Source organism: Aquarana catesbeiana, linkage group LG05, assembly GCF_042186555.1.
Source record: "Aquarana catesbeiana isolate 2022-GZ linkage group LG05, ASM4218655v1, whole genome shotgun sequence".
NCBI lineage: Eukaryota > Metazoa > Chordata > Amphibia > Anura > Ranidae > Aquarana > Aquarana catesbeiana.
Genome location: NC_133328.1, coordinates 259,854,046 through 259,868,622, shown reverse-complemented (window position 1 = coordinate 259,868,622; position 14,577 = coordinate 259,854,046). Strand labels below are relative to the sequence as shown.

The 14,577-nt window shown below is 46.1% G+C and overlaps 2 protein-coding genes across 7 annotated transcripts in view; one reads left to right on the top strand and one right to left on the bottom strand.

Annotated features, from left to right (window-relative positions):
• ATPSCKMT (ATP synthase c subunit lysine N-methyltransferase) overlaps positions 1–5,414 on the bottom strand; it is a 341,459-nt gene extending 336,045 nt beyond the window's left edge. The window contains exon 1 of one of the 6 annotated variants that reach the window (XM_073630732.1): positions 5,280–5,414. The gene's annotated coding sequence lies outside the window, so the exon portion shown is untranslated. The remainder of the gene's footprint in view (positions 1–5,279) is intronic. The other 5 variants (XM_073630734.1, XM_073630733.1, XM_073630735.1 and 2 more) reach the window with 5 other exon arrangements.
• A 137-nt stretch (positions 5,415–5,551) lies between these two features.
• Positions 5,552–14,577, top strand: part of CCT5 (chaperonin containing TCP1 subunit 5) — a gene marked incomplete in the record, with an annotated part of 162,464 nt that continues 153,438 nt past the window's right edge. The window contains 2 exon segments of the mRNA XM_073630730.1: positions 5,552–5,778; positions 8,221–8,281. Of these exon segments, the coding sequence (XP_073486831.1) occupies positions 5,674–5,778; positions 8,221–8,281 (166 nt within the window).

The window sequence follows — 14,577 nt, the reverse complement described above, 5'->3', positions numbered from 1 at the left end:
CTAAATATTTCTGCAATTCCTTTGGGCGAATAGACCATATTGCCATCCTTTGATTGAATTTTCTCAATATAATTGATGGCTTTTTTCTTTTGTAAAAATTTTGCCAGATATTTACTAGGTTTATTTCCCAACTTATATCTTTCCCTGGCAGTCCTATTCAGGACCATCTTAGTTTCGTGGTCTAATAATTCCTTTAACTCAGTTCTTTTATTTATTACCGTTTTGTACAACTCTTTATTGCAGTCCGGCTGGCTTTTATGTTCTTGTACAGCTTTGCCTAACTCATTCCTGAGTACGCATATTTTCTAAGACCTCTCCTTTTTTTTTTATGGGCCTCCCACAAGGCTGACCCTGTTACTTCTCCCGTGTCATTATATAAAAAATAGTTTTCGAGTTCCCTTGCTACCAGTGCACATCCTTCCTTGTCTCTAATCAGCTCTTCATTCAGACGCCATCCGACCAGCTGGCCTACTTTCCCCGATGCTGACATTTTCATCCCCACCGGGGCATGAACCGATACAGTAGAGATTTTGATCTTAGACTCCAGCACCTTATCCACATCCCTGTGTTCAACAAAGATGTAGTCTATCCTGGAGTAGGACCCGTGCACGGGGGAGTAAAACGTAAAATTTTGTGTTTTAGGGTGTTGAATCCTCCAGATGTCAACCATTTGGCTGTCGTGCAGTTTTTGTTTAACCCCTTTCAAATGAGCGCAAGTAGTCCCCCGTGTACGGGTCCCACTATCCAGACCAGGTGTCATACAAAAGTTCAGGTCTCCCATCCAAATCGTATGTCCCTTCCTGAAGGCCCCCAGCTTAGCCAAGATACATTTAAGATATTTCATCGGGTTTTTATTGGGGGCGTAAACATTTGCTAATGTGTATTCCTCGTCCCCTAATTTCCCTTTTAGAAACAGGAATCTGTCTTCCAGTATGAAACGGATTCCATTTGCGAATCCAATTGCTACCCCCCTCGCTCTTTTAGTGACTGTATCTCCATAATACCAGAGCAGGAAATCCCTGGAAGACAGTTTAACTTTTGACTCGTGTGAGATGTGTGTCTCTTGGAGAAAGACCACCCCTGCCCCATACCGTTTGAGCTCTTTCATTATCATGTGTCTCTTACTAGGGATATTCAGCCCTCTGATGTTTTAGGTCATAAAATTAATAGTTGCCATACCTTTTTGATCTATAGCTAATTTTAACTGTGTTTACGGGCAATGTAGCAGCGGTATCCCCCCTCCCCATCCTCCCAGTTCCACCCATCCTCCCTTCCCCCCCACCCCCAATCCGGCCCCTAGACCCCCGAAGAACACGATGACTCATGTACCTCAGAGGATCTCCAATTCCAGAGGTGGAGCTCTCAGTGTGCCCCCTCTTCCTCTACATTAAATACAAGGTGGGTTTAGGGGGCGGTTGGCCGGTCACCCTCCGTGCACCCCTTCCAAATCCACTTGGCCTTCCTTCTTTATGCTCTCCCCTCCCTCCGCCCCCCCCCCCCCACCCCACCCGTCACTTTACTGGCGTACTCAATTTCTAACCCAGTCCCATAACCCCCCCTTCTCCCCATACATTGAACCATTCTGGCAACTGTGGTTCTTGCATCTCTAACTTTTTACAGAAGTCCCCCAATTCATCAGGAAATCTCAGCCTGGCTGATTTCCCATCCTGTGTCCCGAGGAGGCAAGCAGGGAAACTCCAACTGTATTTTATATTCCGTGTCCTCATCTGTTCTAGAAGGGGTTTTAGCAGACGTCTTCTAGCCAGTGTCTCTGGTGCCAAATCTGAGAAAACCTGGACTTCGGCACCCTCAAACTGCAGTGGGGTTTTCCCCCTTAAGTTTGACCAGATCCTGGCCTTATCCTCATAATACCTGAATCTTACAATAATGTCTCGCATTCTATTGGGCCTGTTGGGATCTGATCTCCCCACCCGGTGTGCCCGTTCCATGTTCGGAAAGTCCTCTATACCACCACCGAGTATTGGGGAGAATAACTCTCCAATAACCTTCCTCAGGTCTTCCCCCCTTTTTTCCAGTAGCGAGTGCAGTCTCAAATTCTGTCTTCTATTTCTATTTTCTTGGCCTTCTAACCTGTAGAGGAATTTGGCCTGGTTAAGATGTATGTTTTTAATTTGATCTTTAAGAGCACTTATCTCTAGGGCTTGTTTATCCAATGAATCTTCAACTGTCTCAATTCTAGCCAGCAGGTGCCCTAGGTCAGACCTCAGCATGTTGATCTCGGTTTTAATGGAGTTTTCTAATCTCGTGAACATTTCCAGGATATCTCCTTTTGTGGGGAGTTGGGCCTCCATCCTTTGATCTTCCAGCCTAGTTGACTCTAGTTCACTTTCATTTGCCAAGTCCTCTTTAGATTGATTTGGGGTGCCTTCCTTCCTCTCCTCAGATCCTTTCTTTTTGTCCGCTTTACCTTGCTTATGGGGTACGGGGGTCACTGTTATTCGGGCTAAGCCCCTGGGCCAGGTACTGTTTGATTGTGCTTCCCGCGATATTATCCTTTGGGGTTTTAGGTGCCCCCCCCCGGAGTTTTAGACGAGGATTTGCTCATGGTGGGTCGACCGACCCTCCCCTACGATCTGGGGTTTTTTTGGTCTTAGTTTTCCTGGTTATTATGCCGTTTTGCTAAGCTTTTTAATTCCCTTATACTTTTACCCACCGTCCTCTTTACCAGGGTCCTATTCCCAGACTGCCCTTGCCTCCTTTACTGTACAGGCTCCTCCGACTTTCCCCTTGCAGAGAAAGGTGTAGCACTGCAAGCAGCAGGTTTCATCAAAAAAAAAAAAAAAAAAAAAAAAAAAAAAAAAAGGGAGGGAACCTAAGTTTCTTAATTTCAAAAGTTCAGGAAATGTGCTAACCCCTCCAACTTCACCCAACGGGGAAATCAGGTATGGTGCTGCTGACAGCAGATTTCAGCAGTTCAAAAGGTTATGTATGATTCAAGGGTCCTTCTAAAATCAGCACCTGCAGCACCCCTCTCCGGCCCCCCTACAGGTAAGTCAGATAAAGTATCACTGACAGCAAGTTTCAGAGGTTTATGAATGATCCAGAAAGAGTTCTAAAGATCATCAATGTTACAGATCCCTCCGGTTTCCACCTGCAGGGAATCAGGTGTAATGCAGCAGACAGCGAGTTTCAGTGATTCAGAAGTTCATAAATTCATAGATTATTCCAAAGTAAATATACAGTTCAGTAAGTCAGCAAAACCAGTTATAGGTGTTTAGCCAGTCCTTTCCTCAGCCCACTTCGGTTACAAGACATACAACTGAAAGCTTACCATGAGGCCACCCTGCCAGATTGAAAGTACCTCTTACCGCAGTTATACTTCCAAGCAAGACAGTCCTATCTTGAGCTTCGCAGTATGGGGTATCCTCTCTTATCTCTCTTTCCCAGGGTTTTAGGTGTCAGCGCTATACTTACAAAAAGCCTTTCCGTGGGGCTAGGGAGTCTCTCCTACCGTAGCTCAGCAGATAGCTTTATTTGTCCTATCTTCTATACGCTGCATCCCTGCTTCAACAGTAAGCCGCCATGGATGAGGATCCGGGGGGGCTGTGGAGGGGACGATTGCCGGTCCCGCACAGTGTGTCTCGCCTCCCGGGCCAAGTGCCCGCCTCAAGCTCCACAAAGCAGTCAGGCGTATCCGGCGCCTCGAATGGCCAGAGTGCTTCCGACAGGGGTGGATCTTGATACCGGCTTCTCTCACCCCCTTCTCATTCCCACCGCGGCTTCCCCATCTAGCTCGCGGCCGGGATGTCAGCACACCCAGGCTCCTCCCTCCCCTTCAGACGCCGTCCCACGTCTCACGTCATCCCCCCTGGAAAAAGTCCTGCAAACTATATGCCATTTCTGTGAATGACCCAGACTGTTAACGACTATGCCTCTGCCAAACATGTTTCTGCTTTCAACGTGAATTGACCTCAGCCTGTTAAATGACCATGCTTTTTGCCTGCCTCCCGAACTGATCATTTGTAGAAAACGTTTTTCTCCAGGTTTTTCGTTTTCTCAGATTAGTGTCTGGAGACTCGGAGACTTTGTAGAGATTTGGGTGGAAAGAAGCCTCTACCCCTGTCCTCAGGTCTTACCTGACCAAGGCCCAATATTTATAGTGATGCCTGCTGCCACCTGAACTGGCCATGCCTATGCCTGCCACCTGAACTGGCCATGCTTTTACCTGCCACCTGAAATGGCCATGCCTCTGCCTGCCACCTGAACTGCCTGCTAAACCTTGGACTTGTACTGAACCATGTTCATACTTTTCCATATCTGTTTGCTGCTTGGACAATTCCTGGACATTTCCTTTGGCTGTCTGGACAAATGCTTTGACTGCTCTAGTTTCTTTTAAAACAGAAAGTAGAAAATGTTGTTTTTTTTCAAAATATTCGCTTTTTTTTCGCTTATATCACAAAAAATAAAAAATGAAGTGGTGAATAAATACCACCAAAAGAAAGCTCTATTCGTGTGAACAAAATGATAAAATTAATTTGGGTACAGTGTAGCATGACTGAGTAATTGTCATTTAAAGTGTGAGAGCACTGAAAGCTGAAAATTGTTCTGGGAAGGAAGGGGGGTGTACGTGCCCAGTATTGAGATGGTAAAGCAGCCAAATCTTCTGGTCTGTAAGTGGTTAAAGATTTTAACTACCAGCAAGACTAAGTCCTTACATTTAAAGAGCACCTGTCATTTTAGATCCATCTTACATATCTTAAATACCATATTGTAAGATATCATAGAGGGGGGGGGGGTGTATGACAGATCTGCATTGTAAATGTATTGGTGCAATGCGAGATTTTGTTTTTGACCCATTTAGAAGTATTGCAAAAATGTTAGTTTGTAGCCAATGGGTTCATATTTGGGACTCTGTAACTTTAAATTTCAACAGTAAAATCATACCATAATGTAAATGTTATAGAGGGTGATGTATGTGTGACAACTCTGTGTAATCATTATTCTGTATAGCGTGCCATCTAGTTTTTCTCTGTTGAATATCCAACCAAAAAAACCTCGTCTGATTTGGAACGGTCTATGGCTTGGCTCCAGTTCCTTACCAGTGAATGGAAAGCGCACTGAAGTGGAATGTCTTGACAAAAAGACTTACGAAGCATGAATGCAACCGTTTCTAACAGGAAACGAAAAAAGTACACTAAAAGAGAGGAAGGGTCAACAATCCAGGCACATAACTTCATAAAAAGTAACAACGGTAACCACACAACGCAGTTGACAAATTAACTTGATGCAACAAATAATGAACTGTACAGTACAGTTACCTTTTTACTCCTAAGAAGTCGAATCAGTTAACTCATCAAGATATACCGTGCACCAAGTTACATTACTTCCTTGTGGAACCGCCCACATATGACAACACAAACCAAATAAAAGATTTGCAGGGATTGCATACGCTTTACCTTAACAAAAATGTGTATATTTTAAATGAATACATGACAAGCTGCCCTACATTACTAGGTATGCAAAATGTCAAAAATGTGCAATTTGTCATTTCCTACGTTAGTCAAATGGTACATTCCATATAGATGTTTCCAGAATCTGCCGTAAAGCAAACGCTGATGCGCATGCGCGGTACAGAAGCCGTTTGGGTAATTTCAGCGTGCTGTTGCCGCTGACTTGAGCTTTCTTTCGGCTTTGCGTATATTCGTTATTATCATGTCTGCCCTAGGCACGCTGGCATTTGATGAGTATGGACGACCTTTTATCATCATCAAGGATCAAGAGCGCAAGTCACGCGTGTCCGGTTTGGAGGCTCTTAAGGTAAGAAGTAAAATAATTTCGGGATGGAAAGCAGCGATAATGCTGCTAATGAGAGTACATGTACCGACTTTTGCTGTAATCTTGTTAGTAGGGATGGCTTGGAAACCAAGCCAATTGACAATTTTTCCCGAATTTCACTAGCATGTGCTGGAGTGTGTGGCACGTTTAAAGTGTGACGCCATTTTAAAATGTTTTCAGCACACAGTACAAAACCAGCCGTTTATGAAGTATGACACGCCATTTTAAAACGTCATACTCCAGCACACAGTGTAAAACCAGCCTCTTAATTAGAACCCGCACTTTGTTCCTCGTTTGTTTTTTTGTTTTGTTTTTTTTTTTTATCATTTCTATAGGCATGTGACAGGTACTTTTTTATGTTGAGATCTGGGCTCTATTAAAAAACAAAAAAAAATCCATCCTCTGCCAGTAGAGCAGTTGTAAACCCTGCTTTGGTGTGGTTTCCCCCCCCCTACAGGTAAGCCTATAATAGGGCTTACCTGTAGGAAAAATGAATATCTCCTAAACATGCACAGTTTAGGAGATATTCACCCTGCATGCTGATGTCAGGGGCGCATGAGCTCTAAAGGTCCGGCATATGGTGCAGAGCTTGTTGCCGGAACTGAGGGTCTCCTTGCGACAACGTCACGGCTCTGGCCACTCATTCCACAGCGCCAGAGCCCGTGATCCTGGAAGATGATGTCAGACCTCTCGGTGGTGAGCATTTCATAATGTGCTAGTATGTGATGCATACTAGCACATTATGCCATTGCAGGGTTTTTTTTTGTTTGTTTTTTTTTGTCTTTTTTGCGGTTTTCCTAGGAAGCATCGGCTGGTTGCTCAGGTCTCCCAGTGAGCCGCCACCACCAGTTTACCTGTCCGGACCCAATAGAACAGCAGGGGAAATCGGGGTATTCAGCTAGTTGGTACAGCGGCTCCCCCTAAGCTGTCAGTTTTTTGTTTTTTTTCCTTCAGCCCTGCTGTGTTAAAAGAAATACTACTAGTGTGTGCTAGGCTTTAGACTGCTTTCACACTGAAGCACTTTACAAGCGCTACAAATAGCGCCTGTAAAGAGCCTCTCCAGTCTGAAAGCCTGAGTGCTTTCAGACTGGAGCGGTGCGCTTGCAAGAAGGTAAAAAATTCCTGCAAGCAGCGCTGTAGGAGTGGTGTAAACACCACTCCTAAAGCGCCCCTGCCCATTGAAATCAATGGGGTAGCACCGCCGGCAAAGCCATTGCTGTGTGCGTGGGAGTGACATCATTGCGGCTCGGCCATTCAAGCTGCCGGAACCCCCGAACCTAGACGGAAGACCGGGGGAAGATGGACACCCTGTCAGCAGTGACAGCGCATGGCTGGAGGGCTTCACTCTAAGGTAAGTATTTCATAATGTGCTAGTATGCGACGCATATTAGCACATTATGCCATTGCCTTACAGGGATTTATTTTTAAATGCTGTGGTTTACTACCTCTTTAAAGGGGAGTTCTGCCAATTTTTTTTTTTTTTTTAAGTCAGCAGCTACAAATGCTGCAGCAGCTGACTTTTAAAATAAGGGTCTGCTCAGCTTGGCTGGGGGGCAGGGCTGCTCAGTTCAGACGGGGAGGCTCGAGTGGACCTGAGCCAAGCCAGCTGGCCCACCTCCCCACCAAAGCTGAGCGGACCTGCCCCCAGCCCGAACTGAGCCTCCCCGCCAGAGCATAGCAGACTCGCTTGGCCCGCCTCCCGATCAGAGCCGTTCCACTCGCCAAATGCGAGTGGAAATTGAGGACTGCTATACTGTACATGGACATACTTTTCACTAAGCCAACATTTCTGTAATAAATTTTTTTTTTTTTTTTTTTTTTATTGGTCTTATGTAATCTAATTTTCTGAGTTGCAGAATTTGGGGTTTTCACTAGCTGTAAGCCATAATCAACATTTGAAAAAAAAAACCTGCGTTTCACTTTTTGAATTGAATTACTGAAATTAACTTTTTGTTGATCAAATTTTATGGTGTGTGTGTCTGATTCTCTCATTCCTGAGAGAGATCTCTTCTGTTTTTCTTAAACACTTATTCATAGAATTTTGTCGCCAATTATGTGCTTTATTTATATTTTCCCAATCTTCGTACAGATACTCCATCTCTACCATAACCACCTAATTGGTAACCAATATGTCCAAATAGGGGTATTGGAACTATAAGTTGTCGGTATCTGTGAGTAATTTACCATCACTTCTGTACTCTTTATTTTATCTTTTAAAATGTATTTGCTACCTTCCACCAGACTATTTCATGAGGTGATTTTCTTGTTTTTTTTCCCGTTTCTTCTGCTAATGTGTTTGGTAATTTCACATAAAGTATTTTGTTCAGTAGTGAAATTTTGTTGCATTTCTGAATTAACTTTCACATGTATGAAATTTTGTCATGTCAATAACTTTTTTTTTTTTTTTTTTTTTTTTTTCTCTAGTCTCACATCATGGCAGCTAAGGCAGTTGCTAACACTTTAAGAACATCATTGGGACCCAATGGTAAGTTAACTCTTAGCTACTCATTTTAAATAGAAAACCAATTCTGCAGGAAGTGCTTTTCTATGGTACTAAATTAATTTCTGGCAATGTCATCATTCGAGTTTCCCCAATCCTCTTCAAGGACAGCCACGTGAGCGATGATTGTTTCCTGTAGAGGGACTAACCACAGGCCGAACAGATTAAAGGCTTCCTCGTCACTAATCCAGGGGGCATGTTTTCGTTTCAGATTCAGTCTGCAGTCCAGGACGGCATCCAAATCAGGGTTGCATCTGTGTGTGACGTAGGTCCACCCAGGACACATGAAGAAGCAGGGTTTAGGCGTGACGTCTGGATCCTGGAGCTCCAGACACAGTGGCTTTAAAAAGAGACCTTGGGGTTGTCAAGCCTAGCATGCCATCCAGTCATGTTGCCTTGGTTCCCTTATTTGCCTGGACAGAGTGCGCAATTGTTTCCTGTTTAAATGTGGCACTGTGCATCACCACAAAAATGTCTGGCTTGGACGTGCACCTCAGGGTCCTCAGAATTGAGCTCTGTTCTATCAAAGCCATTGTTTTTAATGACTAGCATGGCACCACTGAATTGGCTTAAGACTGACGTGGTGCCTATATTTAAAAAGGAATAAGTCTTTACCAAGTAAAATGTAGCATCCCAAAAGGGCGACCATGTTCAGAGGTCCTAAATGGCTCTGACCATTGCAGCAAGGAGACAAAATAACAGCAGTGATTCCCTTTACAGGGAATTTGATGCATGCCACAAACTTTAGGATACATACCAGAATTGTGTAAACTCTTCATGCAGCTGCTGTGCACCAAACATCAAGTGATTATAATGCCACTTTCCCAATGCTTAGATCCCCACAACTCAAGTTTAAGACCCCTTTCACACTGAGGCAGTTTTCAGGCATTTTAGCGCTCGAAATAGTGTTTGAAAACTGCCTCCCATTCATTTGCATGAGTGCTTTCACACTCGGGCGATGTGCTTGCGGGACATTAGAAAAAGTCCTGCAGCCAGCATCTTTGGGGTGGGTTTGAAGCACTGTAAAAAGTGCCCCTGCCGTTTGAACTGAATGGGCAGTGATTAGAAAGTGACACAACAGGGTCTCGGTCTCTCTCTCTCTCTCTCTCTCTCTCTCTCTTTCTCTCATGTCACATGACCTGAAAAAACTGATCCGCAAGCGCCGCAAAAATGACCGGCGCTTCAGTGTAAAAGGGGTCTTAATCTGCTTGTAAAAAATGACACCTTCCACATGGATGGATGGCTCCAACTCTCTTCCTCACACCTCTCTCTCATGAATGGCATTCCCCAAAAGTGGTTACTGGATCGCTTCACTAATACTAGTCTCAGCAGCAACATATGTCAAAGAATAAGCAAGACTCCTATGGGTCTGGTATGGATTTGAGGGTGACCACCCCCACACCAAAAAAAAAAAAAAAAAAATGGCCAAATTAATACCAGACCCTTATCCGAGCATGCAGGTCAGAAAAAAGGGACGAGCGAGCGTGCCCTTGGGGACAAGGGCGTCTCCCCCCCCCCCCCACAACCCTGGCCAGTGATTGTGGGGGTCTGCGGGCAGAGGGCATATCAGAATCCGGAAGCCCCCCTTAACAAGGGTACCCCCAGGTCTTTCATTCTTTCTCCTTTTTACAGTTTGACTCATCGGTTAAGGACGTGGCTGCTTTCCGGCCCGCTCCGTGGCAACCAGCTATATGCATTGAATGTAAAGCCAAAAACCTGTAACATTGCGGTAAAAGTGCAGTACTTGCGTTTTTTGGCTGCTGGTCCATTGAAGTCTTGCACACAAAACGCATTTTGCAGGGACAAAAAGTCCCTGACCCATTCCAAAAACGCAGAGGCACAAAAAATGCATTGATGTGAATGAGTTCCATAGGAACCCATGTTTAAAAAAAAAAAAAAAAATGGAAAGTGTTTTCTGCATGACAAAATGCATTAATGTGAATTAAGCATGAGAAGTGATCCAGTGACCACTTTTTGGGCAATGCCATTCATTAGAGAGTGAGGTGTGCAAGGAAGAATGCTGGAGCCATCAATCCATCCATGCAGCATTTGTCATCTCTTAAATGCTGATTGAGACCTCCTTGAGTTGTGGGGTTTAAGAATTTGGTAAGCGGCATTATTGCTTGGTGGTTGGCACACAGCAGGTGCATGAAGGTTTTGATCTCTTTTGGTGGACCTTTTTTGATGTTTTGTAGGACTATTATTATTAAAAAATATATATATATTTTTTTTCTCCTTTCATCTTCCAGGACAGCCTCTGAGACAAAGGGCTCCTCCCTCCGGGACAGGAAATGCGTATACCCAATTAGTTTAAAAGGTGGTCCTCCAGGCCTCCCTCTTCAGTTTTTGTTTCCTGCCTGACGGGAAGGAGCATGTTAGGAACCTAAGGGGAGCTCCAAATCTCAGGGCTGTCCTGGGAGAGCCCCTGGCGTGGACTGTCCTCTGCCTGTAGCACCCCTCTGCCCTGTCAGGGAAGAGTAGGGTCGCTGTTAAACCACCACTGCCTTTTGCTCAGGGAGAGCAGGACCCTGATGTAGCTGCAGATCCCATCGCCCATGCCCCGCTATGTACCTGTGTCCTGTCGGCTAGCGGGCGGGAGACACTCGGCTGACCATGCTGGTATCCATTCCCGTTCTGGGTGCAGCATGAGGGGCGGGGCTTCTGCATTCCAGCAGGAGGAAGTGACAAGAGCGTACTTTCGGCGGAACTGCGTCATCAGGGGGCGCAGCAGTGTGCGTGTACAGGTGTTCTGAGCGGTGGAAAAGGCTCAGAAAGACTGAGCAAACACCAGGGACCATGGAGTGTACAGGTGGACTCCAGTTCAACAGGCTCCGGCACCTCTCAGGTAAGCGTGGTGAGGGTAGACCATGGCTTACACTGGGGGGGTCAGAGTCTTTTAGACCTAAAAAGCCCTCCCTGGGTGGGGAGCCACGGGTGATGGGCTGGGCACTTTCTAGACTTATCATAACACAGTGGTGGTGTGGGTCAGGGCTGCATACTAATGGGAGATTGTTTGGATTTCAGGTCAAACAAGATAGGACCCAACTGCAGCTGCCTAGGGAAAAAATGTGCCGTATGTGGGACTAAGTTGGGCACCAATTGGGAAAAGCCACTTTGCCCCGAGTGTCAGCAGTCTGGTCAAGGATGATTCAGTGGCAACGTGTCACAAAATCCTAACATCTGTTAAAGACGAGATTACATCCACATTCCAGTCCTTCAAGGGAATGATGGATCGGATGCAGGGTCCCTCTTCATCCTTATCCAGGGCAGTGAGTATGCCTTCCCTATCCGAGCCTAGTCAAGAGGATGAGAGGGAGAGGGTACTTGGGTCGCTAGCCTCCTCAAGCGGGTTCAGCACCGGACTCTGAGGGGGAGGAGGATTCCTCCAGGGGGTCCAGATATAAATTATCTCTGGACGATGTGGGAGATCTTCTAAAGGCGATCTATGACACCTTGGAAATCCGTGAGGAGCAGGTTCAGCTCTCTAAGCACGACCTTATGTACTAGGGTTCTCATAAAGAAAGGTTACACATTGGAGTTCGATTCGGATCCCCCCTCAAACTTTCAGGATACCCAGGGACCGAGAAAAAGCGAAAGCTCTGGGACTATTATTGGGGGATTTAGTGGATCAGAGAGTCCTTATTCAGGTGCCCCAGAGGGAGCATGGCCAGGGAGTATATTCCCATGTCTTTGTTGTAAAGAAACCATCGGGAAAGTTCAGGTTAATCCTGAAACTCCGACCCCTGAACAAATCTGTGAGATACAAACGGTTCAGGATGGAGTCGATCTTTGCAATAACCAATTTCCTTTTTCCAGGTTGCCACATGGCCACAGTAGATCTCAGGGATGCTTACTTGCACATCCCGATACATCAGGACTTTCAAAAATTCCTAAGGGTTGGCAGTCAGGGTAAACTGAGTTTCTGCACTTCCAGTTCTGGGCGCTGCCTTTCGGACTGTCTTTTTCGCTGAGAATCTTTACGAAGGTTCTGGCGGAGGCTCTGGCCCCATTAAGGGTCAGGGCTATTACGGTGATTTCCCCCTACCTGGATGATCTCCTATTTATTGCCCACTCCCAGCAGCTAGAGAGAGACTTGCAGGAGGTGCAGAGTTTCCTTCTTTCTCTCGGGTGGTTAATCAACCAGGACAAGTCCCGGCTGTCCCCGGCACAGGAGGTCCTGTATTTTTGGATACAAGATCTCGTCAGTGGAGATGAGGGTGTTTCTCCTTAGGGAAAAGATCCTGAAGGTGGATCAGGCAGTAGCCCAGCTTCAATCCAATCAGGTAGCCCGGATCAGAGAGGTCATGAGGGTGCTGGGTCTGATGTCCTGTTTCCCAGCAGTGGCCTGGGCAAGGTTTCATCAGCGCCCTCTGCAGAGTCTTATGCTTCGTTACTGGGATGGCAAGAAGCAGAGCCTAGATCAAGCTATACCCCTATCATCCAGGGTCAAGAGGTCATTGTGGTGGCGGGTTCATAACACTATGGCTGCAGGTCAGGTCCAGGACAGACCCTTGTCCAGATTGTGAACAACCGATGCCAGTGCGTTGAGCTGGGGTGCCCACCTGGAAGGAACCTTAGCTTAGGGGGCCTGGTCGCCAGTAGAAACATGTCAATCCTCAAATCAGAGGGAGCTTCTTGCAATTCTGAGGGCTATAGAGGCTTTCCAGCCCTGGATAGGGGAACAGCACCTACAGGTACAGATAGACAATGCAGCAGCCGTTGCTTATGTGAACGGGGGGGGGGGGACCAGGAGCCCCGCTCTGCAGTCTATAGCAAACAGGATTCTGTGTTGGGCCGAGGTAAACCTGTACTCTGTCAGCCATTCATCTGAAAGGCTCTCAAAATTCGCTGGCGGATTTTCTCAGCTGTCAGCGTATAAGTCAGGACGAGTGGTCCCTCAACAGGGAGGTGTTCGAGGAGATTTTGCTATGCTGGAGACAGCCGGAGGTAGACCTCTTTGCCTTGGAAGGCAACAAGAAGGTGGCACAATTCTTCTGCATCCATCTGCTGGTCCAGCCCAGGGGGATAGATGCCTTTGCCAATCCTTGGCAGTTCAGCCTCTGTTACGCCTTTCCTCCAGTGAGGCTGATAGCCGCTGTTCGCCAAAAATTTTTGGCAGAATTGACGGACCTCATCCTAGTAGCGCCATTCTGGCTGAGGAGACCTTGGTTTGCCAACCTGAAGAAACTGGCCATTCATCCCCCTCCCCCCGTTATGGCTTCCGGTCAGGGAGGAATTGATTTCTCAGGGCCCTATTCTACACCCGAGAATGGAGAACCTCAGGCTAACAGCCTGGTATCTGAGGAACAGCGGTTGAGGTCTCGGGTTTTCAGAAAGGGTGATTAAAACTCTTCTGGAGTGCCGTAAGCCGGTAACCTGGGCAGTTTATGCCAAAGTAAGGAAAAGGTTTAGTTCCTGGTTGCAGGGGCTGAAACATCCTGGGATTCCAGCAGTTCTGGATTTCCTTAAGGCAGATGTAGAACTGGGTCTTTCTATTAGTACATTGAAGGTTCAGGCCCCTGCCTTAAGTGTTTGTTTTCCTTCAGACCTCACTTCAGCAGAATCAATTCGTTAAGAATCTTCAAGGCCCTGGCGAGATCCAGGCTGGTGAGGGTAAGGGCCTGCCCCACCTGGGATCCTTGGTCCTCAGGACCCTTACCAGAAATCGCTTTGAACCCCTGGAGGAATCAACGCTGAAATGGGTGGGTACTTAAAAAAAAAAAAAAAAAAAAAAGTGTGGTGTGTGTGGTGGTTTGGTTTTTTTTTTTTTTTTCCTATCATGTCAGCCAGAAAGTTGAGTGATCTGCCTGCAGGCTCTCTCTATTTGGGAGCCATTTTTGTTGATTTTGGGTCGTACTCAAGACTGACCCTAGTTTCCTCCCTAAAGTAGTATCTACGTTTCGTAGGATGCAGGACATTGTCTTATCGACATTTTTTTTTTCCACCTCAGAGGCAGATGAGGAAGGATCTTTGAGTTGATTAGATGTTAAAAGAAGCCTTTTATTTTATCTGGAAGCCACTAGAAGCTTCAGGAAGTCTGATTCTTTTTGTTAATTTTGCGCGGGGGCTCCCAAAGGCTGTAAGGCATCTAAGTCCTCCATTGCTAGATGTTTTAGACTGACGATTATAAAAGCTTGAGTTAGAAGGGATGCAAGCACCATTAGTTAAGGCTCATTCTACCAGGGCAGTCTCAGTTTCATGGGCAGAGAAGGCCGGTGCTTCTCCGGAGGACATCTTCAAGGCAGCAACGTGGTCCAACTACTCTGTTTGCTAGACATTAC